The 27,918-nt window shown below is 38.0% G+C and overlaps 2 protein-coding genes across 8 annotated transcripts; one reads left to right on the top strand and one right to left on the bottom strand.

Moving 5' to 3' along the window:
• Positions 1-1,005: 1,005 nt before the first annotated feature.
• Positions 1,006-19,544, top strand: mybpc2b (myosin binding protein Cb). 6 transcript variants are annotated; one of them, XM_004080332.5, is made up of 31 exons: positions 1,006-1,643; positions 5,395-5,412; positions 6,344-6,364; positions 6,846-6,866; positions 7,369-7,389; positions 11,447-11,515; positions 11,582-11,730; positions 11,806-11,923; positions 12,029-12,077; positions 12,283-12,342; positions 12,422-12,591; positions 12,726-12,858; positions 13,320-13,444; positions 13,534-13,639; positions 13,922-14,091; positions 14,258-14,423; positions 14,530-14,636; positions 14,725-14,754; positions 14,832-14,974; positions 15,905-16,064; positions 16,174-16,278; positions 16,411-16,599; positions 16,725-16,859; positions 16,985-17,152; positions 17,311-17,399; positions 17,559-17,754; positions 17,849-17,988; positions 18,139-18,298; positions 18,459-18,595; positions 18,711-18,897; positions 19,405-19,544. In XM_004080332.5, exons 1-31 carry the CDS (start codon positions 1,622-1,624, stop codon positions 19,428-19,430), a joined length of 3,390 nt encoding a protein of 1,129 aa, XP_004080380.1. In that variant the 5' UTR covers positions 1,006-1,621; the 3' UTR covers positions 19,431-19,544. The 6 variants fall into 6 exon arrangements, with proteins under 6 accessions (XP_004080380.1, XP_011486399.1, XP_011486397.1 ...); XM_011488097.4 differs by lacking the exon at positions 6,344-6,364; XM_011488095.4 differs by lacking the exon at positions 7,369-7,389.
• LOC101160600 (testicular acid phosphatase homolog) lies at positions 19,430-27,918 on the bottom strand. Of its 2 annotated transcripts, XM_078937346.1 has the most exons (13): positions 27,794-27,918; positions 26,703-26,814; positions 26,345-26,477; positions 24,945-25,040; positions 24,583-24,669; positions 23,524-23,679; positions 23,219-23,317; positions 21,829-21,924; positions 20,935-21,067; positions 20,599-20,681; positions 20,385-20,491; positions 19,937-20,118; positions 19,430-19,834 (listed from the first exon to the last, which is right to left on the bottom strand). In XM_078937346.1, exons 3-13 carry the CDS (start codon positions 26,432-26,434, stop codon positions 19,725-19,727), a joined length of 1,239 nt encoding a protein of 412 aa, XP_078793472.1. In that variant the 5' UTR covers positions 26,435-26,477; positions 26,703-26,814; positions 27,794-27,918; the 3' UTR covers positions 19,430-19,724. The 2 variants fall into 2 exon arrangements, with proteins under 2 accessions (XP_078793472.1, XP_011486395.1); XM_011488093.4 differs by lacking the exon at positions 27,794-27,918 and having other exon boundaries at positions 26,703-26,875.

Here is a 27,918-nt window from a genome sequence, read left to right as displayed (position 1 = left end):
CTTTGGATGTAAAATAAATATAGTTTTCTGTTTTCACGTAATAAATTGTATGTTTTTAAAACTTTATACAAAAGATTGTACATCTAGCTTGACATAAAGAGGAGTAAATAATCAAAATAATCAATTTAAACAGTTTCTTTAGACGTCTCTATTTGAAGTTTCCTACCATCAATTTTTTTTCTTAAGCTGAAGCATATCTGCAAAAAAACAAAACAGTAGTCAGTACAGAAACATTTCAGGCAGTTCTCGGATTCACACCCTAGCAGCAGGGGACTTGTTTCCAGTGGCTGCAGCTGATGCATGCACATTACAGTTAAATAAAGAGAAGGATGACGACTACCGCCGCTAACCAAGACAAGCACGCTGCAGGACTTGAGACTTCATCGTAAGCAGGCAGGCAACAGGAGACAGTAAACTGCTGCATAATATAAGACCGTTAGAGTGCACGGTTACTGACTTTGGCTGGTTAAGTGTCAACACTGTCGCAAGTGTGGCTTTCAGCTGTCTGTTGACGTCTCAAAAGACTGAAAACTCTGCCATCTGCAGTGATATGGAAGCTTTTGTTGCTGTTATACCAGGCTCTATATTTATCCAGTCATGAACCCTTTTCAGTACATCCTCAATGGTTGCTAAGGAAAAAGCATTTTTCTAAGTTGCTACTCAGCCTCATTTAGAAAAATTCAGCTGTTATATAGTCCTAGTTTTCTTTCTTACTAAAAACTACACTTAAATGCAGCTTCTTAATCATTTAAATGCAATATATTATTGTGTCTTAAACTTTTTGTTATTTTATTCCAGCATATTTTTCCAGTTACACCACCAAAAATCTTACAACTTTTCACACCATTGCATACTATTTAGCATTTTTAATTGGCTTTTTAATTGTTTTATCTTAGATATATTATAATTATTAAGGTGCTTCTAACTAAATATAGTGTGAAACATTTAATAAGGATTAAAAATGATTGATATTTTTAAAGTATTTGTGCACTGTCTGTATTTAAAAAAAATTGTGTAAATATTTAAAATATATATTTAGAATTAAATAATATTCTAAATAATATTCTTTAAATAGAAGTCAATTATAACAGAAAAAAGTTAACTTTTTACTACTTTTCAAAATCATAGCTAACTGTCCATCAGAGTTTTTTTTCTGCTCTGCAGCCAGTGTAACATGTCTAGCAAAGTATTAAGTTTATTTTCAAACACTCACTGATCCTTTTCGCACTGCAGCTGTAAGGAGAGATAATTGACAAACTAATGTGGCACCACAGGACTCAAGATAACGTGTCAAAAAGTGGATCAGTTGTTGCTCCTCTCAGGATGATCCGCATATACTTGAATTAAATTAAAGCAACAAGATTTAGTCAGCCTACAAAATTTAAACTTCTGCAAAACCTTTTCACCACTTTCCCTTTGCATTGTGTCACACTTCTGACTGCTGCCATTGGTGAACTAATCAAAAGTGTCATCCTTCCCCCTGGACCTTCTTGCTCTCTGATGGGTGTGGGTGACTTAAGTTCCAGAGAAGCTTTGAATAACACTGAGTGGAGAGGAATAAAAGGAATAAGCCCACAAGCCTTCAGTCATCTCGCAGAAAAGAGAAGACACAGGAATAACCATGCCTGAGCCAGTCCCTGAAGGTATGCAGACTAGAGCATAATTTATAGTAATTATTATCAAGAGTTGGTTGCAGTGTTGATGCTTGAGTTTTACTTGGTCTGTAATGATTTTTACCAAACTAAAATATGCATAAAAAAGAACTATTATTGAATTTTGCATGAAAGATTTGCACAAAAAGTGCAAAAAGAAAAAGTTTAGGTAATATAATTTGCATTTTTGAAAGCACTGATGGATAATGACAAAAGTGAATTAAAAAAAGTTGAATCGGTTACTTAGAAACCACCTCCCACAGCCATGCACCACATCACCAAAAGTAAATGTTTATATTTACTGCAAGTGCAAAAAAGGTGAAACAACATGGAACAACAGCAATCAACTAAAATGACAACATTTATAGGTATTTTTACTCTAATATTTATTAATGAACTTATTATTTCGAAGGTCAAAAATTGCTCCGCTGCCTGTTGTTAGGCACCCACTGCCTGTGTGTAAATGACATCAGAGAGGAAGTCCCACATCACTGAGCACGATGCAATCCTTCTGAACTGTTGTGTCGCAACAGCTTTGCAAGTAGTGCTCCTCTCTGAGGAGGTACTACTTTATGGGAAATGTACCCATTTATTTTCTACAGGTTCAATCACAGGTGATATGTAAATTGCAGAAAGTGAATAATCCACATTTTATTGTTGTGATTCTCCATTTTGATCTACCTTTAAAAAATAAAGGTTGCTTGTTTACCTTTTTGTCAAACTTCACACTTAAATTATGTTGAGGTGATTCACACAATACTTATTTTATCTTAAATGTCTAAACCTAAAGATATAAACTTACTTTGTATCATGATAAATCATGATGTCACTCAAATGCAACACTAACTGAACTACAAGTAACTGTGGTAAAGTAGGTTCCTTCCCTGTCCTTGGTTTGCAGCTGTTTCTAAATTAACAAGCTACCAATACTTGAAATAATTAAGAAGGCTTAAGTTTCCTCAGCAACCCACCAGCTGTTTGCTAACGTGGTCAAAACAAAACTTGAGATTTTGAGAAGAGCCTTGAGGAAGCAGCCGTTGTCAGGTAACATGTAAAAAGAAACTACAATTTAAATGGAAAAATTACAAATATAATCGATACGCATTTGAAAATTACTGGTTTAGTTCATGATTGCAGGCAGAAGTTTTAAAGTTGGCTACGTGACATTGTGTTAAAACTTCTTTATGCAAGAAAAACATATCTATAAAGAGGGAAAATAAGTGAAAAGTAAAATGCAGTTCTTCATACACCCTTCCCTGTCATTAACCATCTGCTTGACAAGCACAGAAACAGTATCGAGCAGTTTTAAATGTGCAATGGTGGAAGATACCAAAGAGACAAATTAATGGCTTACAGCCAGGATGAGCAACAGATTTTAGTGGATTTATTAACTTTAAATATATTAAAAGCAAAATATGTTTTTTTATTTAAAAGGTGCTGTATCATATGATCTCACACAACAGTATTTTCATCTTAGACTTCTTGATTTTTACAGTTAAATCCTAATTAATCAAAAGGCTATATTCATCCTACACAAACAAGCTGAGTTGAAACATTATCTGAAACGCTTCACTCAATAGAAGCCAAATCCTGCCCTCTCCAAGCAGCTAAAAATACTCTACATGAAGCACTGACATTTTGCACGTTTTTTTTTCCTTTTAAGTTCATCTAGTTGTATCCCCACCCAGGTGGATCAGGTTTTACTTGACCATTTCTGCTGTTCTGACGTATATAAATCATTATGTAATCTGCTGCTTTTACGCAGAGAGTTCCTTCCTGATTAGCAGGCCTGCTGCTCTGGGCTGAATTTGGCGCCACTTCAGAACAGTCAATCAAAAGTTTGACAGTTTTGTAGCCAGAGGTCAGAAGATATGATATGATACATGGTCATAATTCCTTTCATCGCTGTGTCTTGATGAAACATCGGGATGGAAAATAGAACCATGACTGCTCTGTGAAGCTTTTCCACTTCCTCAGAACGGTTCATCTTTGTCAAGACACATGAACCTTAATGCAAATTGATGATATGATTAATTTCCTCTTTGAATGAATGAATGAGTTTGTCTTTAAGTCACTCTCAGACATTTGGCCTTTGATCCTCACAAGTGTGAATGCTGAATGGATCAAAGTCTTGTGAAGGAGGCTGTAACATGACAGCAATAGGGGGTCCCTTCAACCACTTTCCAAACTGTTCTTGTTTTTGCAAAAGAGAAAATAAACAAAAACAAAATTATCTTAATTAATGAATATCTGTCACTAGGTACATTAGGCCTTTGCATCAGAAATACACAATTTACTAAATATTTGGCATAAATGAAATATTTGCTGGAAATGGTTTTCATGATAAAAATAGTAACATCATCTGCAAAGAAAAGAATTTTTGATTAAAAAAAAGACAGTAGCATTTTGCCTTCTATTGCTAAATTATCACTGTAAACAGTTAGTGTACATAAAATTGCAGGTTGTCGTTAGCCCTGCTACCCAATATCTATCTTTATGTCAAGTCATTAAATACACAGTAAATCTGACTGTCAGTGCAAGATACAGGAGATACAAGGATGAAGGCTTGCAGCAGAAAAACTGACTTCCACAAGCAGAAGAAAATAAAAAGAATTCACTCCCTTAAGAGAACACAAGCATATTTGCAACCTTTTTGTATTTATACCAACACAGCAAAAAAAAAAAAATGATATTAGCTTCATGTGAAAGGCTGTGTATGTCCCACAACCTTGCACATGAAATATCGTAGTCTCTGAGGATCATACAGGCTGTGAGGAGCAGCTTTTCAGAAGTGCACTGCCTTGTTTTACCCCAAACTTGCTCGAGATAGTCGAGATTCCTATCCCATGTGGATCATCATAGCAGATGCTGATGTAGATTTGCACTCAGTGCAGGTGGTAAATCCTCTGACAAGGTGTATAAAAAATTTACATCACTCTTGCTATGCAGTGTAGAATCTCTTTTATGTTCATATATATAACTCAACTGCAAAGCAAACGTATATGATGTTAAATTGGAAAAAGTACATGAAACCCTTCACATCATTTTCCAAAATGTAATTCTTTACTGCAGAATCAATCAAAAAGAGCAGCTTTTTGGGTTAATAATGTATAACAATCATGAGAGTAAAGCACATAGTCAGTTTAGCCACACTATTCAAGGCAACTGTGTGCAACTTTAGAGAATGTGGCATGACTTCAGGGAGGTCATAAGAAACCGTCCCTGGCCTTTAGCAGCCCCCTCACTGACCTCCCAGGAACACTTGGGGAGTTGGATATATTATATGTCTCTATTTTAGTGAAGAATTTCTTTTTACCAGAGATAGGGTTCAACAATAACACCCACAGTGCTGCATTTTGAAAAAGATGAAAATGAAAATATACTCTCTATTTTAGTTTTTAAGTCATCCGTATGAGATGAAAATGATGGTTTTGAAGCCAAGACAGTTTGGTAAAGAGTTAAGAGAGGGTTCTTTTCATATTTTATCAGGCCATAAATTAGATTTACTGTTGGGATTATCAGCGTCAGCGTGACATCTGATATGGGCTTGAACTCTTCAGAAAACTATTTTATAGCTGCTACTTTCAGGCGCCTGAACCCCACAAATGGAGTGGAATCAAAAGAGATGCTGACGCAACATTTCTTTAAATACAAATACCTTTTTTTTTTTGCTGTATATTTTGATAGAGTGAATAATGTTCTTCTATAAATGTCACCAATCCTTTTTTTCTCTTTTTTTCAGCAAAACCAGAGGGGCAGGGTGAGTCATTTTTATTTTTCTGACTGACTTTGCGTGCGCTTCAGATTATCCCAGCAATAAGACTTAGTGTCTCCCATTTTTTCTCTCACGTTGCTAACTCAGCTGTTTGCATTGAGCAAACAGAGACTCCAAATTCCAATGAGTCATAGCCCACTGAGCACCACATCTCTGCTTTTAGGTAAACGTCATGTCAGGAGAGTATCTTCATTCAGTTTTCACATGCTATTATCAGCAACTGTGATGAATGGCGTGTGGGGCATTTCTCTAAGAACATGTTTCGCGGCGCATGACATCATCAGTGAAAATGTTCATTCAACCATGTTGAAATCATGGGAGAGCACAGATAGAAGGAGAACCACCTATTATCCCACTTTAGGAGGGAGCTGGACAGAGAGAAGAATTAGTTTGCATTTACAAGTTTTTAATTTGAGTTGTGGAGTCGATCAGAGTCGAAAAAGTAATTTTTTTTAGTTGTAAAGGGGATTTAGTTCTGCAAAATTATGAGCTAAGGTGCAAATGAGTGAAATAACTGACCTATAAGTTTATCCAATTGAATGTTAAATAAACGGAGCAGCTAAAAAAAGGTTATAGAAATATTTTTCTTACTTTCTTTTAAGAATTCTCAAAAAAATAAAGTTTACATGTATTTTTTCTTTCTATGTTTTATTGCATGTTAATAAGAAGCAATAAAACCTACTTTTTTCTCAAGAGAGTTAAAATTTAATTCTTGGAACTCCTGTATTTGGTTTGCCCATTTGGGTCAAACAGTTCAATCACACCCATACATGAATTCTGTTCACAAATATACAATTTCCGTTTCCTCCTCTTTTAAAAAACCAAATGGCATTTGCAAAACAATGTGATATTCAATCCTTCTTTGAATTCCTTTAAGCAATTAAATAATATGGAGGTCGTTCTATGCATCTTTTAGATAAACCCCCAGCAGATGGAGGTAAGACACTACACTGACAGTGATTGCATATGGATGCTCTGACCACACATGCCACATATTGTGTAAAAATGTGTGATTCCATAAACATCTGAATGTATGCACTTGAATGCATACATGTTTCAAAATGTGTGGTATAATTTGTATCTTTTAAGTCTTCATTGTCATTTTAGTGATGGATATTTTTAAGTTAAAGCCCCTTCCTTAACAACACCTCTACTCTTCACTGACAGTGACTGACCACAAATGTGTGCATTTTTACATGTTTTACACCTAACATTGATTTTGATTAGACTTTGTGGTACTGAAGTCATTTTGCTTTGGGTTTTTGCAGTGCCATTTGAAACAGAACCATTAAGCTAGTGGATGACTAATGGTGTTGAGAATTTCTAAAGACCAATTTTTGTTCCCAAAATGAAATAAAAGATCCTGAAAACCCCTCTGCATATTAGTATTTTTAGCTAATTTCCTCAATGTTCTTTAGATGCGCCCCCAGCAGATGGAGGTAAGTCACTGTCCTGGGAGTGATGCACTTTCATGATTAATGTCATGTATGCACACGGGAGTGCATACATGTTCCATCATGTGTGCCTATTGATTTATTACGTCTAAAACATAAATATTGGAATGAAAAAATGTATTTGGAATGACTTTAGATTCTGAAATTGTGATCATTTCAAATGGAATGACACTTGTTTTTTAGCAAGTTAAAATTTTTATTGTAATTATTTATCCTTTGAGTGATTTTTGTTTTATCCATGTTTGCTCTAACAATGTTGTTTATCGATTATTGATTCTCTTTGTTTATAGAGCTTTTGATCTTGCCTCAGCTATACAACGATGTATTCATTTATTACTGCAGGAAACAACACAACTGCATCAATAGACTCATTGTACTGCATGTGCTTTTATCTGAGCCGTGTTTGTCAAAGTTGCAGTTTTTGTGCTTTATGCTTTTTGCTTCATCGTTGCTGTTTCCGTTTCGTTTGCTTCCGTGTCTGCTGCAGATTCAGACGATGGTGGGGATGGTAAGAAAAGACCAAAACATACTTAGAACGTGTGAATGTCACCTAAACTATTTCTTTGTCAGTGATGTATAAAATGTAATAGCAAGTGTAACAAATTATTTGAAATAATTTTGACAACTTCCTTAAGGGCTGCTCTGAGTTTTTTTTTTCTAATTTAATTTTAATGATTATAGATGCGAAATATTCAGATGTCTAATCAGGTAGAAATTTGAAAGGAATTATTCTATCTCGTGACCTTGAAGTAAGACAACAACAGGAGCTGTATTTGTAGTACTACACTACCCAAAGTTCCTGTTATGTCAATTCTGTTAAATTAGATAACATGTTTGATGGTTAAGTCCCTATTCTAAGTTTTGCTTCAAAGGTCACAGCTCATTAAATCCATTGCCAATAGTTTGATGCTGAGGCTTTACAGCTCAGGTTTTATAATGAAATTGAAAGACCGCTGTTGTTGTCAGTAAACTGCACCTGTCGAAGTTCTTCAAGATGACACTTGAGTTCAAACTCTGCTTTCTGCTAACTGACCAGGAGAATACTGTTTGGGCTGTGCCCCGCCTTTGCCCAACAGGGTTGGATCCAGCAGCCAAAAATCTGAAGATGAATGGCTGGTTAGAAGATATGAAAGGGCCAAGGGTTCAGCGAATGGAGAGCTACTGATTACTTATGGGGACTTTCAAGTGTCTGTGAAAGGTTCCATAGTTAAGAGGTAAACAGAGACATTTGGACCCTTGTGTGAGACTGATAGGAGTAGGTCATGGCTTCTGAGAAGTATTTTATCTTCTGTAGAGCATATTATCACATGATAAGAATTCAGCGGTTCAACCTTGTAAAATGAAATACAGGAACATGTCTAACATCACTAATGGGGCAGCCATGCAGATGACAGTTCTGAAAGGGAATTGACAGGTGAGCAGCCTTCTCTAACCTGTAATGCGTCTTCACATCATGGCTGCTTCATGGAGGAGATTGGTCACTTCTCTGTTAAACCTTTTCACCAAGAAAACAGATCTAAAACAACCAGCATTAGGCCATTAAATGTAAAATCTTGGGTTTGCCCAGGATGTCACCCCTATAAAATGTGGAAATGCAACTACAGCCTTTTCTGATTCTGTTTTTTTTTCCTGCATCCCCCTTTTGTTGCAATGACTGTCCATCACTAAAGTAGGCTCTGCAAGTCCTGCTTTTGCAACATTTTCCCAGAGGACAAAAGTGAACTGTAGTTATATGCAAGTAACAATGTAAGAGTCAGAGCACTATCAATGGTGGTTGCCTCTGTCTTTAACTCAAACAGTGCATGGATCAAAAATTCATTGGAAAATCAACCCAAAAGTGGCTTCAAAGAAACGTAGATACCAAACAATTATAGAACCCAAACAAAAAAATGAAAAAGGAGCTTAGGTTTGACCAAATAAAAGTTAAAAAAAATCTTAAACCTATCATTTTATGAACAGTCATGATTTGATTTTTCTTTTAACGACATCCTGAAATTAAAGAAAAGTCAAAATACAAAAGAAAACTGTGGGAAATTAATACTAATAAAGTTCAAAAGTTGAATCCTTCTGCTGGTGGCAGATAACCAGCAAATCCACCAAAGTGACTTTCTATTGCTCAGAAATGGCACGAGAAAAAATTTGTCTCAGCAAATCCTCAACAGCTCTTGTTCACCAAGTGGTCCCATTAGTTAACATTCAGACCTGAAAAATAAAAACCAGTAAAGAGGTATCTGTTTAACAATCAATTCGTAGTCTCTGTGTATTATTTATTAGTCAAAAATGCTCAGTTTTAAAATAAAAAAATGAGACAGAAGAATTGTTTTATCTTCACAAATTGGTCAATATGCCATTATTCAAATACTAAACCCATCACAAACCTTTTTAGAAAGCTGTTTCTTTTTTAAATGATTGGAAGAGAAAGGATTTTGTGCAAAATATAATATAATAGAGTTTTAACTATTACCGTACACTGTAAGAAGGCTGTGTGTGTTTACAGAGGCAAGTAAATTCCATGTGCAAAATCTACTTTAGCTTCTATTTTTGAAATTTATGATTTGTTTATGACATGTTGGGATCGTCAGATGGTATTGCACTACATTGCAGCACATTTTTAGAGAGTAAAATTTCTGCGGGAAGGGCTTAGCATGCCAAGACTGTTTACAACCCTATCTGCTGGGGTATAGTGTCTGTGAGGATTATCATCACTTGAAGATTGCTACTGAATACTTTCAGCTGGTTCATGCCACAACCTAAAACAATCTTCAACAATCTTTTGCGTCTTGCAGCTTCGTCTTGCAGCGTCTTGAGATGCTGACAACACAAAAATGCTATACATTGTAGATATTGTGTCAGTAATACGCTGGGACTTTAAAAAAAAAACAAACTGAAACAAGTCCGTTTGAGGTGTGATGTACTTTCGTTTTTTTACAAAAAGATCAGTCCAAGGGAAGTTTTCAAAGTTTTTCAAATTGTTTAATTGGTGTTTTATGATCAAATCAACAGTAATCAACATCAACATAGTTGATTACTTTGCTTCTTAACAGATCTCTCTCATGATCTTGTCATCATGAATAAAAGTGTCAACAGTTGACTGTGTGCAGTGTTTATTTACATATTTTACAAAATAATGATTTTTGTGATTTTTGACTCCAAACTTGGGCATTTTTCCACACTGTCCATTAACGGTGCTGTTTGAATTTAGGAAAACAGTATTGTTTAACGCATTAGTGTCTTTTGACTTATGGTTAAGTACTGTATATGTCAAATAAGTTACTTGTTTTTCCTGTAGCTCAGCCAAACTAAGCAGTTGGGGGTACATGTATGTTGAAACAAGCCTCAATGTGTTACGATGAGGTTCCATGAACATGTTGCCATGATTTCATCTTATGGATTGTAAATGGGACAAAACTGTCTTTGAAATGGTGAAATTGTAATTAGTAGAAAAATGATAACCTATCTGCAGCTTGTCAGATAATCAAGGCATGGCAAATCACATAATACAGCAGATTTTTGTTACTGTTTACAAATCTGTATTAAAATGCAAACTAAGACTTGTAGAATTTGAGATCAAGCTAATAAAGATATTAGCTTAAAGAAATAAAAACAAATGTGTTACCATCGCTCATATGTAACAGTAATGTTCACTTTGGAATTGTCTTTCAAACAATGTGTCGCTTGACACCACATTTTCAGAAATGGCCTTGAAGAATGTTGAATAATCCAACAAAGCAGAATCTCCATGTATTAGATTAATGTCAATCTCTGTCATCCTTTCTGAACGTCCTTTAAAAGCATGTTTACTTTTGAAAGGGTACAGCTGGTGGAACACATTGGGCCTGGTGCATTTATTCTCTATCAGATTTCAGTTGGAATTTGGGACATTCAAAAACTAGCAAATTCTAGCTAAAGCCTATATGTGGCATGATGAAAATGGATCCAGGAGACTGGGTTACTAATTTTTATTACAAGATTCTAAAACCACAATTAATAAGGAATTGTTAAAACACACGCACATATTGAAATAAAAAAGTTCAGTATGCTGAGGACCTGAATGGCTAAGGGAGGTGGAGGCTCCTGAAGTGTGTGCTCATCACACACACTCGTGAACCCTTCAACCCAAGGAAACATTACTCCAAACCAGGGAAGGCCTCCACCACAAACACAGGACTGACACCGGGGGTCCTCAGCGGGGTCCTTAGCCAAAATTAAGGACGGCTTAAAGGCAAGTGCAGGGCTTGACCATGGCCGACTTACCAGACAGAGACTCTGTTCATCGTCTAGGAGGGACAAGATGAGCCAACTCATCCTGCCATACCTATTTGGCCCAGAAAAAAATGTTTAATTTGCTTTGTGAACATTCCTGCATGTCTTCTACAGAACATGAAACATGTTTTAATTCACCACATTTTCACTTAATTTGTGTGTTCATTAGCAGTGCTGTGTTTGTGTCGTATGCTTTATTTTGTTGCATTTGTGACCGTAAACGTTTTGTGATTTTCATGAACATAATTTGCTAAATGTAAGGATTTCCCAAACTTCTTTCATTTTGTAATGCTTTGTTTCAGAGCCACAGTCAACTCAGCTCACTGGACTCTTCGTAGAGAAACCACAGAGCAATGTAGTTGCTGTTGCAGGTGGGACACACCCAGAAATAAAATGTCAAGAATTACTGTATTGAACTCACATAATCTCAATGGCAGGATCGGACGTCACAATTATTGCCAAGGTGGACTCGAGCACCCTGACAAGAAAACCCACTATGAAGTGGCTGAAGGGCAAGTGGCTGGACCTTGGTAGCAAAGCTGGGAAACATTTTCAATTCAAGGAAACGTACGACAGAAATACTAAGGTGTGTACATTTGGTCTGATCCCACTATTCCAGAGATATCCAAGGAAACTGACTGACCATAATTTTCTGTCATAGATCTACACTTATGAAATGAAGATCGTCAAAGCAGTCCCAGGGGATGCTGGGGGCTATAGATGTGAGGTGACAGCTAAAGACAAATGTGACAGCTCCACCTTTGAGGTGTCTGTGGAGGGTGAGTGTAAATGGCCCACTAAGACTGTCTCCATTTCTTTAAGCACTGTTGTTTTGATCCAGTCCAGTAACAAATGTGTGTTTTCTGCAATTTCTCGTGATATAGCTGCACACCAGGAGGAGCAAGCAGATATTTTGTCTGCTTTCAAGAGAGCGTAAGTGCTTTGCAATTCGTGCTGTGTCAGTAGTCTCTTTGCTGGGAAAACAAAAAAGGGAAAGTGCATTTGCAGGCTATTTATAACAGGTTTTTTCTAGTTCATTTGCATATTGCTGTATACTTTACTTAAAGGGTTATCATAGCAGAAGATGTGCCTGGCTGCAACGGTTTAGTGCAATTTATGTGGGTTTCTTTGCATACAGGGATGCTGGAGAAGACGATGGAGAACTCGACTTCAGTGCCCTACTGAAAGCCACTAAGAAGTAATTTTATAATTTTAGCTGCAAACTAATAAAAGCAGCTGAAGTCCTTTTCACAAGCCCCTCCTTTTTTGACTGACAGAAAGAAGAAACCTGAAAAAGAGGAACCGGAGACAGATGTGTGGGAATTGCTTAAAAGTGCCCACCCAAGCGAGTATGAGAAAATTGCCTTTAAGTATGGCATCACTGACCTGAGGGGTATGCTGAAACGTCTGAAAAAGATGAAAGAACAGCCAGTAAAGCATAGTGAGGGTAAGTCGTGTCAGCAAGGGATGAAGGGGGGGGGTCAAGAAGTATCTGATGCATGAAGAAAAGACCACAGAAGACTAAGAGTTCAAAGATTTTCTAAAGTGATAGATAAACCGTATATCTCTCTGTACCTCTAGCTTTTCTGAAGAGGCTTGAATCTTGCTACACAGTGGATAAAGGGAAGAAAATCGTCCTGTCTTGTGAAGTTCTTGATCCAAACGCCCAGGTCAAATGGTTGAAGAATGGCCAGGAGATTAAACCCTCAGCCAAGTATGTGCTCAAAGGTTTATCCTCACACACTAATAAGTCTTTATGTCATTGTTTTAGTCAATGCTACTGCTTAATCAAGTTCATAGATTTTCCAATGCCGTTTGGCCAAAATGGCTAAGTTTACATGGACATAATGGGTAGTGCTTCAAAAATATCCATCTAAAATTATCCATGCTACAAAGTCATACTTGGAGACGATTCTGCCATCACCAGGTTTTATTTTTAGGCAGTCACAAGAAGCCTCCCAGTGGGTTAAGCAGGTCTCACTGCCAAGACATCTTATGCTGCAAGCATGCTAATGCATGCACACCCACAGAAAAAGACCCCTTCATCTAAATTTAAAGTTGAGAAAATGGAAAACTTGGTCCAGAGTTTGACCTGTCCAGCATGACAAAAGTTAAATATAAAGAGAGGATGTGCTTGAAAACCATGTATTGATGTCTGGTACATTCCTTGTTAAGGTACGTCATGGAGGCAAATGGGAACGTCCGAACTCTCACCATCAACAAAGCCAACCTGTCTGATGATGCAGCTTACGAGTGTGTAGTTGGGGAGGACAAGTGTTCCACAGAAGTTTATGTCAAAGGTGCTCTCGTGCTGCAAGTCACGCGCTCATGAATTGTATAAAATGTTATGGCACAAGTGAAGTGTTAACAAATGCTGTTGTGACTTCAGAGCCTCCAATAACCATCACTAAGCTGATGGATGATTACCATGTGGTTGTGGGCGAAAGAGTGGAGTTTGAGATTGAAGTGTCTGAGGAAGGTGCACATGTCGTGTGGTCAGTAAATTTCATATTTTATGTGTTGTTTCAGTCCTTTTTGTGTAGCCCACACTATTTTACTAAATTAAAAAAACATTAATCTGAAAAAACAAATCTCCATGTGTTATACAATAGCATTTGATTAATATTGCATGTCCACAAAGTCTCTTACACTTCAAAATATCTGTTTATCAAAGCACGTACACAACAGTTCCTTTTAAACGCACATATGTCTTACAGAGATTAATGTAATTTCCCTTTGAATGCAAAGCCTGTGCCTATTTTCTTTTAAATTTCAAGGTGCTTTGAGGATCAAGAGCTTCACAAAGACAAAGAATCCTCGAAGTACCGTTTCAAAAAGGATGGAAAGAAGCACACATTTATTATTCTAGAGGCTACCCTGGATGACATTGGCATGTACCATGCTTGGACAAACGGAGGTCACACCAAAGGAGAGCTGGAGGTGGAAGGTGCAACCAATAAACAGTTATTCAATATGGATTTTCCTTTTAAAACTTCATGCTTTTTGACTTTTGCAGCAAGCACAAGATGTCCACACCATGAATCTCTGTTGTTTTCTGGCCCATGTCAGTTGCCTGCTTGATGGAGTCTCTTTGTGTATCTACTGTTATTCAGAAAAGGAGCTGGAAGTGTTGCAGGACATTGCCGATTTGACAGTCAGGGCAACAGAACAGGCGATGTTCAAGTGTGAAGTGTCGGATGACACGGTCACCGGAAAGTGGTACAAAGACGGAGTGGAGGTCTTACCAAGCGAACGTATTAAAATGACTCATGTCGGAAGGTGAGGATAACAGTGTGGAAGACTTTGAGGAAACACACACATTTTTTCCTTAACAGTGTAAAGCAGACTCTTTTCAGTTCATCCTGCACTAAAATGCGTTTTTCAGGTTTCACCGGCTGTTAATTGATGATGTGAAGCCAGAGGATGCTGGAGACTACACATTTGTTCCTGATGGATATGCTCTGTCACTTTCTGCTAAACTGAACTTCTTGGGTGAGAGGCACAGTGATTTATACACTGTGAGTTGTCCATTAATGACTGTATTAATAATCTTGTCAACTCTTGTCCTCTCTTAAAACAGAAATTAAGATCGATTATGTCCCCAGACAAGGTAAGTAGCTTTAAAATACCCAGAATTATCTCGATTTTCTACATCAATCCAGAGAATTTCCTTTTTCTGCAACACAGATCCCCCAAAGATCCACCTGGACACCACTGGAAACATGGTTTCCCAGAATACTATTATTGTAGTAGCAGGAAACAAACTTCGTCTGGATGTTGAAATCACAGGAGAACCAGCCCCCACTGTGGTTTGGTCCAAAGGAGAAAAAGTAAGAATTTAAAACAGGTCTAGTCTTTGGGAGGGAAGTCTGCATGCTACACATGATGATACAAATGCACACATTTTTTGTAAAAAACGAAATCATACAATTACAAAATAAAAGTCTTCACTAAAACCAGCGGCTGAATTACAAAGAAGATTAACATTTAAAGATCTAAATGCAACGAATCACTGAAAATGTTCATCTTACATAAGCAAAAATATTACTGCAATAACTGTATTGCTTAACTCAAACATGTATGGCATGTATGGACAAGAACAGATATTGTTGATTTCCATTTTTTATATGATATTAATAAAGGTTAAGACTTTATTTTATAATTTTCAACAAGTACAAAGAAAATGACATTCTAATGACTTTTTTTTGGCAGCAGTTTCTTAGTTTCAGTGCAAACGAATTTCCTTCACAAGGTGTCAGAATGATTAAGACGTTCAGTTAAAACTTAGTTAAAGGTATTATAACATTAATGAACAATTGATCGGCCTAGTGTTGAACATTCCAAAGCAAACATTGACATCAATCCAACTGTAACCTAAAGCTATTCTTCCACAAAAGGATAATCTGTTTAAGAAATATAATAAAAATAAGTGTTGAAATAAGGCACTCTTAACTCTTAAATTACCCTGCGACAGACTGGCGACCTGTCCTGGATGTCCCCTGCCTTCGCCCATATGTGGCCGGGATAGGCTCCGGCAGCCCCATGACCCCGAAAGGGATAAACAGAAGAAGATGAATGAATGAATGAATTAACTCTTAAATTCCACATTTCACATCAACAACATTGACCACTTTCATGTTTACTGTGTCTTAGTTTTTTAAAACTAATAGTATTTATAAAAAGTAAATCTTCCTCCCCTTTCTTTGCTTTGCTGTGTGCTCTATGTGATAATAATGGCCAAAATCCTTATTTCATTTCAGCCAATCACAGAGACAGAAGGCCGCGTGAGAGTAGAGTCCAGGAAGGACCTTAGCTGCTTTGTTATTGAGGGGGCAGAAAGAGATGATGAAGGCAACTATAGTATCTGTGTCACCAACCCAGCCGGAGAGGACAAGGCTATGCTGCTTGTGAAAATTGTGGGTAAGGGGCCGCCCTTCACCTCAAAACCTTGAGAAGAATAATGGCCTTTTTTTCAAATGAACTTTCATCCAATGTGCTAGTTCAAAACTTTTGTTTTATCTCAATTTAGATGTGCCTGACCCCCCTGAGAATGTTAAATGCACTGGAGTGGGAGAAGACTGTGCCACTATTGTTTGGGAGCCTCCCAAATTTGACGGGGGAGTGCCAATCAAAGGTAGAAGATTGAATTTTTTACCTTTACAACACATACGGTACATTTTTAGATGTGCCTTGAAGTCTAAATCTTAATTCTTTCTGAAAAACCATTTCTCCATCTGTATGTGCGACTGCTTTCTAAACTCATCAGGTTACCTAATGGAAAGGAAGAAGAAAGGTTCCTCCAGATGGACAAGGTTGAACTTTGATGTTTATGAATCAACCACATACGAGGCCAAGAGGATGATTGAAGGAGTTTTGTACGAGATGAGAGTGTTTGCTGTTAACAGTATTGGCATGTCTCAGCCAAGTCTGAACTCCAAGCCCTTCATGCCCATTGGTAAATTTATCCAGGAAACTTAATTTGTTATTTCTGAACCTTTTTCTGTACCTCCCTTTTTGCTCGACCCCTCTTTGGCAGCCATTCGCTAATCTTCGCTAAGTCTTTCTTCCTGTCACTTTCAGCACCAACTAGTGAGCCAACTCGCCTGACCGTCCACGATGTGACAGACAGCACATGCAGCTTGAAGTGGCTCGCCCCAGAGAAAATTGGAGCTGGAGGTCTGGACGGCTACATCATTGAGTACTGCAAGGAGGGAGGTAACAATGCTGCTTATTATTCATCATACCAGGTTTTAATATTTGATTATTAACTAAAAAAGATTGATAGAAAGTGAACGACAAAATGTTCAAACTATTGCTTTCTCTTTTTCTTTTTTTCTTAGGCACGGAATGGGTTCAAGCTAACACGGATCTTTGTGAACGACAGGGATTTGTGGTGCGTGACCTCCCTGTGGGGGAGAAAATTAACTTCAGGGTGGTAGCGGTGAACATTGCTGGTCGCAGTCCACCGGCGACCCTGGGACAGCCCGTCACCATCCGAGAAATTGTTGGTGAGTATGACAGATGCAATAGTTCTTATCAAAATCAATCGTTTCAATGTGTTTTATCTCCACATTCAAGAATCATCAGAGTTTCTCAACAAGCCATAAACACAGTCACAACTGCATGTTATCCCCTGGTATTAATAGCAAACCAATCTCTGCTCCAGAACATCCAAAGATCCGCCTTCCTCGTGAGCTGAGAACAAAATACATCAGGACAGTGGGAGAAAAGATCAACCTGACCATCCCATTCCAGGTTTGAGCAGCCATGTTAACCCAAACTAACATGATTGTAGTAATATGGAATAATACATTAAATTACGCTGTTACTTTTTCCTACTTTATTTTTATTTTTTAATTTGACATTTCAAAACGTCCCTTCCTTTCATGGCTCCTGGCACTTCCATGACCTCAGGGTAAGCCACGACCTGTTGCTACCTGGTACAAGGATGGTAAACCCATTGACCCAAAGATGGTCAATGTCCACAACTCCCACGTGGAAAGCATCCTCTTCATTCGCTCAGCAGAGAGAGATCACTCTGGAACGTATGAGCTGGTTCTACAGATTGAGAACATGGAAGATAGAGCAACCATTAACATAAGAATTATTGGTAAAGATTCTGACAAAGAAATTTTTTAAAACCCGAATGGAATTTGTATTTGATTAGGAATCTGAATGTGCTAAAAGATGTTTCTTCTGAACAGAGAAGCCTGGGCCACCTCAAAAAGTGAGAGTCACTGACGTCTGGGGCTTTAATGCAGCTCTGGAATGGGAACCACCCAAAGATGACGGCAACTGTGAGATTACCGGATACACCATCCAGAAAGCAGACATGAAGACCAAGGTGATAGAGGATGGCATTGATATTTATCTTTAATTAAATGGCCATAATTATTTAGGGCTACTTTGAAAAATAAACTGAAGTAGAGGATACCTTCCAAGGACATATCACTTATATTTATTGGTAATATGTTTCATTTTTTCTGTTCTCCAGGAATGGTTCACCGTTTATGACCATAACAGACGGACAAACTGCACAGTTTCAGACCTGGTAATGGGCAATGAATATTCATTCCGCGTCTACAGTGAAAACCTTTGTGGTTTAAGTGAGGAGCCTGGTCTCAGCAAGAACACAGCTGTTATTTCTAAAACAGGTATTTAAGACGAATGCATGTGCAAGACATCAACCGCTATATTTCATGTGTGGGTAGACTGTTTATGTTTGCAGTGCAAATTACATTCTGTGCTAGTAATGAATCTTTTTCTGCAGTACTTTTGTGCAGGATGACTCAATTTTTTTCCTTTTTTTTGTAGCCCTCGAGCACAAACGGAACCCTTACAAGGAGAAAGACATGACCTGTGCGCCCAAGTTTACTCAGCCGCTGGTGGACAGAACTGTTGTAGCTGGTTACAGTATGGCCATCAGCTGTGCTGTGAAAGGCTTCCCCAAGGTATACATTTATGATGGAACAGTCTGATAAGATGGTGATTTACAATATTTTCATGTGATCTAGGCAGGGTTTTTGCATTTTTTTCAACCCATTTATTTATTTTTTTACATTGTAGCCAAAGATTGTGTGGATGAAGAACAAAATGATCATCGGTGAGGACCCCAAGTATTTGATGCAGAACAACCAAGGAGTGCTGACCCTCAACATTCGGAAGCCAAGCACCTTTGACGGAGGCAAATACTCCTGCATGGCTGTCAACGAGTTGGGCAAGGATGAAGTGGAGTGCAAGCTGGCTGTCCGAGGTGAGACACAAAGATAGTGGAAAGTCACAACTACTCTTACGGGTAGATATGGGCTGTATGCGAGTTGAAAAATGGGCAAATCTGTAAAAAGTAGGAAAGTGATTGGCACAAAATGGCAAAATGGCTCAGTGAGCCCATAGAGTTAAAACGTTCATGCATATTTGTTCCATGTGTAGACGGAAGACCCATTCGAGTCAACCCCCGTACGGGTGCTCGTGACTAAGGCTTTACTGGTTGTTCGACTGTAATCTGTAATAAACAATAATGACAAAAATTTACCTTGGTTATGATGACAGCTGAAGCTGTATTTAAAAAACAATCTAACATTCAGATTGTAGAAATAAGTCTGTTACACATTTCAAATTGCCTCCATGGGGTAAAATCAAACATTTTAAATGTGGCTCATCATTGCTGTCTTCACCATATGCACACCAACTACCAAAACATAATATTTTTGAGCTTATTGTAACCAAATCTAATATGTTTTTTTTCTTCTGTTTTCCACAGTTCCCACAGAACCAGACAAGCAATGAGAAACTGAAAATAAACAATGTAAAAGTGATTATAACCAAATATTGACGTAAGAGTTAATGTCACCATAAAGTCATAATGAGTGAATCAAATAAAATTTATTGACAGATGCTAAACTTGCATTTTAATTGATCATCCCTCTTTTTTGTCATTGCATACACAGACACACAAAATTTAGTGGAAAAAAAGCCCTTATAGGTTCAATCACATTCAGAAAAGAAAGGACAAATTGTCAGAGCTCTTCACTGTGGTTAAAGAACCTTGGCACTGTGATGAGATTTGTGGCCGTCCTTTTCTCACACCTCCCTGGAGTAGCGTCCTCTCCGTCTACGGATTGCCACACCTGTACTGAACAACAGCGCCACTGCCAGGACACCAACTGCCACTGCAAGAGCTGTAATGACCCCTGTAAAATCAAACAATTTTGTCTCTGTCAATATTCAGTTTCTAACCCTTTGATGCCAAAACATGTGTGTTGTGCACTGAAGCAAATGTAAAATCCCCTCACCTGTGCTCGACCATTTAGTTCTCAAGCCACACTCAACCTCCATATCTTCTCCTAACACATCCCGTACCAGCTCAGTGAACATTGACAATGGGCAGGGGTGCAACCCATTGCATCCTGGCACAGAATTGGGGTGGGGGTCACGCCAAGTTTCATTGCGGTAATACATTTCCAGTGAATAGGATCTGTGAGTTTATTTGGATGAAAACAATGACATGACAAACATTTGCATGTTATTAGATGGCTTTTATGGTAGAATAGTTTAGTTTGCTACAAAATGCTTAGTTTTTACAGGATTTAAGAGGTGAAAAAAAGTGTTTTTTAAGTTTTGTGAATGCAACGACGAAACATGAGTGTGCTTGACTGTGTATGTGTGTGACCTAGATAGCATACTTTAATATGCAAGGAGAAAAGTCCATGAGGTAAAAAAAAAATGGAAAGAAGACATTACCCATCATACTCCTGGTAGAACTCAAAGAGCTGACAGGCAGCGTAGGGAGGAAGAAGGCCGTTGTATATGTCCAAAGCTGCCTGGAGGGTGATGAGTGTAGAATCATGCTAGAATTTAAAAAAAAGAGAGAGAACAAAAGCATCACAGTCTTTCTAAAAATATAAAATACCAGTTTGCAAAATAGACAATGCAAGTATCAAAACAATAAACTTACAGCTGAATACATGATGAATTTGAGCTTGCTCCCTTTCTCTACAGCATCAGAGAAATTCCTCAGGATGGCATTTAGTAGGATCCCTGGTAAGTTAACAGTCAACAATGCAATTCAGTATCCCACAGACACAAATACAACCCTCTGACCTCTCTGAGCATCTTCTCCTGGTTTTCTAATCATATTTTTCCCACTGGTACGTTACAATATTACTTTGGAAATCTCATTCCAGCACTTGAGCAGCCACATTTGAGACCCTTTTTTTTCTTTTTATTTTCTTTCTCATTTTTTCAGTACTAATGGTGCTGTAAATGAATTGCTTCTATTGTGCATCTCCACCTCCCAGGAGCCGGGCTTTCTCCTTCCGCTTGTGACTGTAAATGCTGTATGTGACCTCGAAGGATGCTATTCTTCTCAGGGTATCCAAGACTTCTGGAGTGGCCCAGCGAGGAAGAGTCAAATTATGAATTCTCTGCAAAAAAAAAAAAATACATATAGATATATATATATGCTTAAATTCCCTTTACCAAGGTTTTAAATAGTAAAAAAAAGGGTTACAGTGTCTCTATTATAACATTTCTATTACTCCATCTATTTTTGGAGCCAGTTGAAAGATAACAGATGCTCATTATGCAAGTGCGAATGAGAGTATTCAACCTGATGCAGAATCTACCCATACAATAAAGCTGTGATTATCATTTCCATGTGTTGTCCTATTCATGTCTGACTGAAAGTATGAAAATTATTTCCCAGCACATCCATTCCGATTAAATTCCTCTGAACTGGAAATGTGTGTAGGATAGCAGATTGCTGCATTCCTCTCATTGTATTTCACTTTCTGCAGCCTAAAATATATTTCTGATCATTTTTACATTACAGGATGATTTACATTTTACAGAGCAGGAAATGAAAAGCGCCATGCAACAGACTGGCGACCTGTCTAGGGTGTAACCTGCCTTTGCCCACGAGTGGCCAGGATAGGCTCTGGCAGCCCTGTGACCCCAAAAGGGACAAAACCTAATTTAGAAAATGAAGGAAGGAAGGAAGGAAGGAAGGAAGGAAGGAAGGAAGGAAGGAAGGAAGGAAGGAAGGAAGGAAGGAAGGAAGGAAGGAAGGAAGGAAGGAAGGAAGGAAGGAAGGAAGGAAGGAAGGAAGGAAGGAAGGAAGGAAGGAAGGAAGGAAGGAAGGAAGGGAAAAGCTCTAAAAGCATTTCAGGGCTTCTGTGAGACACACCTGACAGCTGAGAGTGTCATAGACCCTCCATATTTTTTTACCAACCAGCTTTGATACAGGGTAACCGGTGTGGTTGGAAAGTTCCTCCACAAAGTTCTGCAAGGAAACAGAACAAAACGTAACTTTAAATTAATTGATTCAAACAAAAAAGCATTAATTTGCGATATTTATTCGTACTTAAGTTCTTTGTCATTTGATGTGATTTGGCAAAACAGTTAAAAATTTGCTGGATGCTGGTCAGACAACACCAGTATGGGATTTTTACATAAAGCATGAAGGCACTCTGCTTCCAGCAGAGGGTGTTAAAATTCAACTAAGTACGCCCTGGCCTCATATCAGACACCACCTTAACAGGCAACACATGGGACACAGTTTAATTAAAACCCTATATTGTAATTCTTTATCTAATTCAATCCAACCGTTAATTAGTGTCAGCGAGAAAGTGGGAGAAATTGCACTGTGCAGCTTTTTGTAGCCACTGGAGTCACCATGCCTGAGAAAAACAGCGAGAGGACATGATGTCTACTGCATAACTAACACGTCCACTAGAGGTGCTGACTGAGTTGGCAGCAACAACTAAAAGAAATATTTTTACTTGGATTGGGCATTCACTATTTTAGCTAATTTACAAAGCAAAAAACTGAGTTTTTGTCTTTCTCACACTTTCAGTTGCATGGGCCTGGTGGAAAATGACTTCTGGAAATGTGATGCTGCACATCATCTGAGCTGCGTTCACAAGAGATTCTCTCTTTGAAGCTGCAGTCACACTGTCCTCGGGAAAGCACATTCAAGTGGCTGCTTCCAATGAAATGTCCATGCAAACGCACAAACATGCGTTTTGGGCTTCCGTGTCCACAATTCCCACATTCCTGCATAGCTACTCATGGATTTACAACCGTTTTCAGGCTGCATGTACAAAACAAATGGCCATTAACTTTGCAAGTCTAAACAGTTTAACTTTGACCAATCAGGGACTCAGATTTGGTAGTAACATGTTGACGGCGTCCTTTTTAATTCACTGTTTAAACTCTGCCAACTGTGCCAACTGTTTAAAAATTCATCATGGAAGATTAATTAATAATTGTGGTTTGTGTCCGGCTGGAATCATATGACACCAAGTCTTTCAGATATCAGAATAGAGCTGTGAAAGAAAAAGCCTGGAGCAAGATTCGCAAGATTTGCACCGCTTTGACATTTTTCCTGGTCCAACTGTAGATGGCAGACATGAGCCTTTTGCTACCAGTGGCAACAGAAAAGAAGAAAAAGCCCCTCCCTGCTTGTCCAGCCTGAACACAATGGGCTAAGTGTGCGTTCAGGAACACGCACTTAGTGCATTCCCAAACAGGCATTAAATTTCCGATGTAAATGTAGCTTTAGAGCTCAATCTCACCTTATGTGCCTTCTGGAACTTCTGGTAGGGCAAACTCTCAAATGTTTCAATCATCAGTGCTTTGAATCGAGGGCAGTTTTTGCCAGGTGACTTTAACAGCTTGAAAATCAAGACAAACATAAAGATATTAGTAGAATTCATGTTATACACTGCAGCAGTTCCAGCAAAAACAGTTTGAAACCTGCTGTATTCTATGACAGCAAAAAGGCTCAACTCAAACAGATGACTTTCTACAAGCTTTGTATTTAACTATGCATGGCTTCTGGGTTAAAGAAAGGAAATATTTATGCGGCACAGCAGCCTACCTTGTCCTGAACCCTGGGAATGGTGTGCACTGGAATTGGCCGCCACAGTAACTGGGGCATGATGGGAGGTGGGCGCCTGACAGGGGGAAACATACCAGCAAGGCAGGCTTGGGCACTCATGAGCGTGCGGTCATAGCTGGTGCTCCGGACATACAACTACATCAGAAGTTGAGAGTTTTCAGCAGTTGCTTCAGAAAATTGAGCTCAGCAAGAAAAAAAAAGCAGAAATGTCATTAGAAATTTAAAATGATTACACCCAAAATTAGAATATGGGGATGTACATTATTAAACACACACTGATATCTCTGCTGATTTATGTAAGCCAGCTGAGAAATGGGCCTGACAAACAGAGAAGTGGAGTCAGAGGAGATCCAAATGAATGAAAGACAGAAGGGGGGGAAAGATCTGCCTCGCTGTGATCTATTCTGACATAAGTCTTTGCTTGTCTGTATCACTCTGTCGCTCCGTGTCAGCTTTTACACACAGTAAACCCAGCTGATAAGCTTGGACGCCCATGTGACACAACTTTCTATCCCCTTTCGTGAAATTAAAACAAACATGGCAACACATGAAAAAAAGGAGTTGACATAGACTAAATGGCAGGTATAGAAAAAAATAAAAATTTTAATGGTGAATGCATGCAATTTAAAATAGGAAAAGAGCACTCAAAGCAAGAATTTAAAGAAGCAAAAAGCTTAGAGTAAGAGATGAAATGAGAGAATTGCACGTGAGAAAAAGCAAGGACAAATAAGAAAAAAAGGAGAAATCCTACTCTCATAATGACAGTGTGTTGAGCCTGGAGCCCAGGGACCCTGCCAACTTTATTGTACATACTTGAGTGCCCATGGGCTGCATCTTCCCGCATGCTTCACCATATTACAAAGCCATTGCTGTGATCCCACCATAATGTGTCATGTTCATTGACTTAGTGTTTGCAGCTACAGCCATTGCAGCTGGTGCAATGCATGACAGCATGATGAGATGAGAAGAAAAAGGGGGGAAGATATAGCAATGCACGCAAAGAATCTATAAATAAAAAAATACTTTGATTTCACCCACCTCTCTGTGGTCATAATCCTCACTGAGGAAGTTACTGTAACGTCTCCGTAGAAATCTTCCCAGCTCAAACTGCTGTTTCATCCCCAACTGAAAGGTACATTTTTCATTTTTCTCCTTTTTTCCAAATCAAGTCATGATAAAAAACGAAACAAACACCAAAAAATGTTCCTCCTTCTCTTATGTAACCACCAGGAACTTACCTTCTGAAGTCCACCATGTTAAGTAACTATATCCTTGTAAATATTAAGCATGTTGCAAACCTCAAATTTGTGAATTTTATGTTGACTCCTTGATCTGAGGTCTTAATTCAATCAAAGATATCAGAATTTTTTTTTTTTTTTTACTAGAACAACATTGTGTACCTCAGTGAGCTGCCCAAAGCCTTGGGCCCACACTTCTTCTCCATGCGGATCATTGGGGTATGACTCAATGGGTGATCTATCTCCATGCCGAAAGACCTTAGAAGTGAAAAAAAGATCATATTATATTGACTTACATGCAGTAGAAATGCTTCATTCCTGAAGCACACACAGCCTAACTAGATGTTGTGGGTTAGAAAGTGATTGTCAAAATACAGTTTAGCTCAGGATTGATAGCAAGTTAGAGTTCGTTGAAACCTATGCTGGATCAGCTCCTTTTCCATTATCAACCTGAGGTCAGACATGTGGAGTGACCCAATTCACAGCTACAATTAGAGGGATTATGAATGCATGTGATTTACTCCTGAGGTCACTGAGATCTCTGAAGTCATCTGTAAAGTCTGACTGTAAAATGCCAACCATTACTAAGAGAAGTCAACAAACATTTCAAAGTCTGCATCAGTCTGTTTTGGAAACTCACTCAATTGTTGTCAGCCTCTCAGAGCTGAAGTTGGTTATCATCTACAGTAATCTTGCCAGTGTCAGCTTCCCTAACAAACATGCCTCCATCTTTGACATGGGTTTGCTTTTACAATACCAGATGGATGGACCTGTTTTATTTACAGTGCATGACTTTTACTTCTGTGCTTTTGTTCATTTAGTGTCTGATAGTGCAGCACATTATCATCTTATTATCTTTGTTATAAAGTCAGAGATTTTTATTTTTTGGGCATTTCATCAGTTTTTAAAAAAAGGATATTTAATTTACTCACTTAATCCATCATATTTTCACTTAAAGTTTATTATTTGTTTCAGGACTGTAAACTATTTGTAGATTCAAATAAAAACATCCATTTCTTTTTAAAAGACAAGGACTTTCTTAAAACGATTTTTACTGGAATGCTTTCGTAACTTAATCACTACAAAAGATTTATTGGAATATATAGAAAATATGTGATTCCATATGTTTCCTGTCTGAACACATATAGAAACATTTTATAATTTTCTTTTTTTCAACACTCAAGTGAATTCTCAAGTACTTAAATAAATACCAGGTTTAAAAAGTGACTACATAAATACATTTTTCTATTTGGACTGATGCTATGTAAAAAAAAAAATACCTAAATGATTTTACTACATTCATTGGTGTCACATGTAAAGAGATTGATGACCAAAGCTGCTGTCTGAGAGGGATATGCTTATGATTCATCAACAAAAATGCCTAATATTGCAAAACAGCTGCCAGATTGTGTTTAAGCCATAGTCTAAATCAAATAAATTATGCAAACATATTTTATGCAATGTGTTCTGTTCCATCACAACTGGATGTAAAACAAGAGCAAAAATCATGTTAGGATTGTACAAAGGTTTGCTAAAGAATGACTAAAAGTGGGTAAACTTACAGCAACGACAAATCTCAGTTGACGGGCTTCCGTGAAGCATTTAAAACAGAAAAGGAGGGAGCAGAAAAAACTTGTTTTCAGCGTTTGCATCTTCTTGTGTTGTTGGTCTGTGCTTTCCCTTGACGTCTTTCAGCTGATTTTAGAGCAGGACACAGGCAGGAAACGTTCAAATTAAAATGAAAACCAAATCCACAATTGCCTTAAAGGAAAAAGTACGGCGCAACAAATGCAATTTAATGCAGAAAACTAACAGCTATTTTAGCATATGATAACTGTTTTAGTTGAAATGTTGCAATGCAGTTGTTTATGAGAATTTCTTGAAAATAATTGCTTTCGAGTTTCTTCATGGTCCACCTACCTGGACTCCTCCTTTCCGTTTCTCCTCTGGTGCTTTAGCTCCTGCTACAGCCTACTCCATCGTCAAACAGCTGTCATCAAGGTTCCTGGTAGTTCTTTGCTCTGAAGATGACCTAACAAACTGCTAGTTAGACATTTGTGAAGCTGGGCTTGATCTTAAAGAACCATGTTGGGTCCCTTAACTCCCCTCCCAAGACTCAGTCACATGTTCAGAGGGTTTATAAGACCAGGACAAGGAAATGGGTTCTGTTGATCCACCCACCTGGCTACACAAATTGCAGCCCCTTGTATAAAAATACACATTTGCACACTAAAGCCCTGAGCCAGAGCTGCAAACACTCATTATAACATCCTACGTCAGCCTTTGTGAGTTTGGCCCCACAATTGCAGGGCCTGGAGTCTTTTTCCTGACTTTGCACACGTGTAAGTATGTGTTAGGATCAAAGCAGGTTTATGGGATACAATGAGATTACCGAGTGTGAAGATTTCAAACCATAAACCGTTGACATCATATTTGAGGAGTGAAGGACAGCATCTATTGTTATCAAGTCGTTTAAAGACTCGAACGAAGAGGCTTACCATTTTTTAACAAAAATGTAAAAGTCATATTTATATTGACAGTGATCTGCAATAAAAACGGGCGCAGCGCTATAAAATTTAATGCTTGATAATAGCAAGGATAATGAGGAGATCTTTGTTTTTGATCTGAGATCTACAGTTTGTTTATCCTTTTTTTAAATGCTTACATCTTGTTTACTTGGAAAAGAACAGCAGGTTTCTGGCACTTACTGTTCTGTAAGTGGCCAACGCTCTTGGATCAAAAGCATTAGCCACTTCAAGTATTCAAAATTGGTTAATTGCACAAACTTCAAAAGTCAACAGTCCATAGGAAATAAATTAAACAACATGGAATTATTACATTATTTTCTAACCTGTTTGCAAGTCATGACATTTAATTTAGTTGTCTTAAAAACTGTATTCTTTTTTATCTTTTGTCACAGCAAATTGCAATCATTCTGCTACACACATGCCGAAATACACAAACACTTGCAGCTTTGAGACATACCTTGGCCTATAAGTGTGCTTACGTACTTTTGGGGTTTGAGGAAAATGATTTTGCCACTTGTAGCCATGAGGTCACTCTCAAGCTATCATGTGCGTAGTTTCTGGGAAATGATTGCTCACTAGTTCTTTAAAGGGTCACACGATAGGATGCT

This window comes from Oryzias latipes, chromosome 19, assembly GCF_053564925.1.
Source record: "Oryzias latipes strain Hd-rR chromosome 19, Olatipes_Hd-rR_3.1".
Lineage (NCBI taxonomy): Eukaryota > Metazoa > Chordata > Actinopteri > Beloniformes > Adrianichthyidae > Oryzias > Oryzias latipes.
This window is presented reverse-complemented; position numbering and strand designations above follow the sequence as displayed.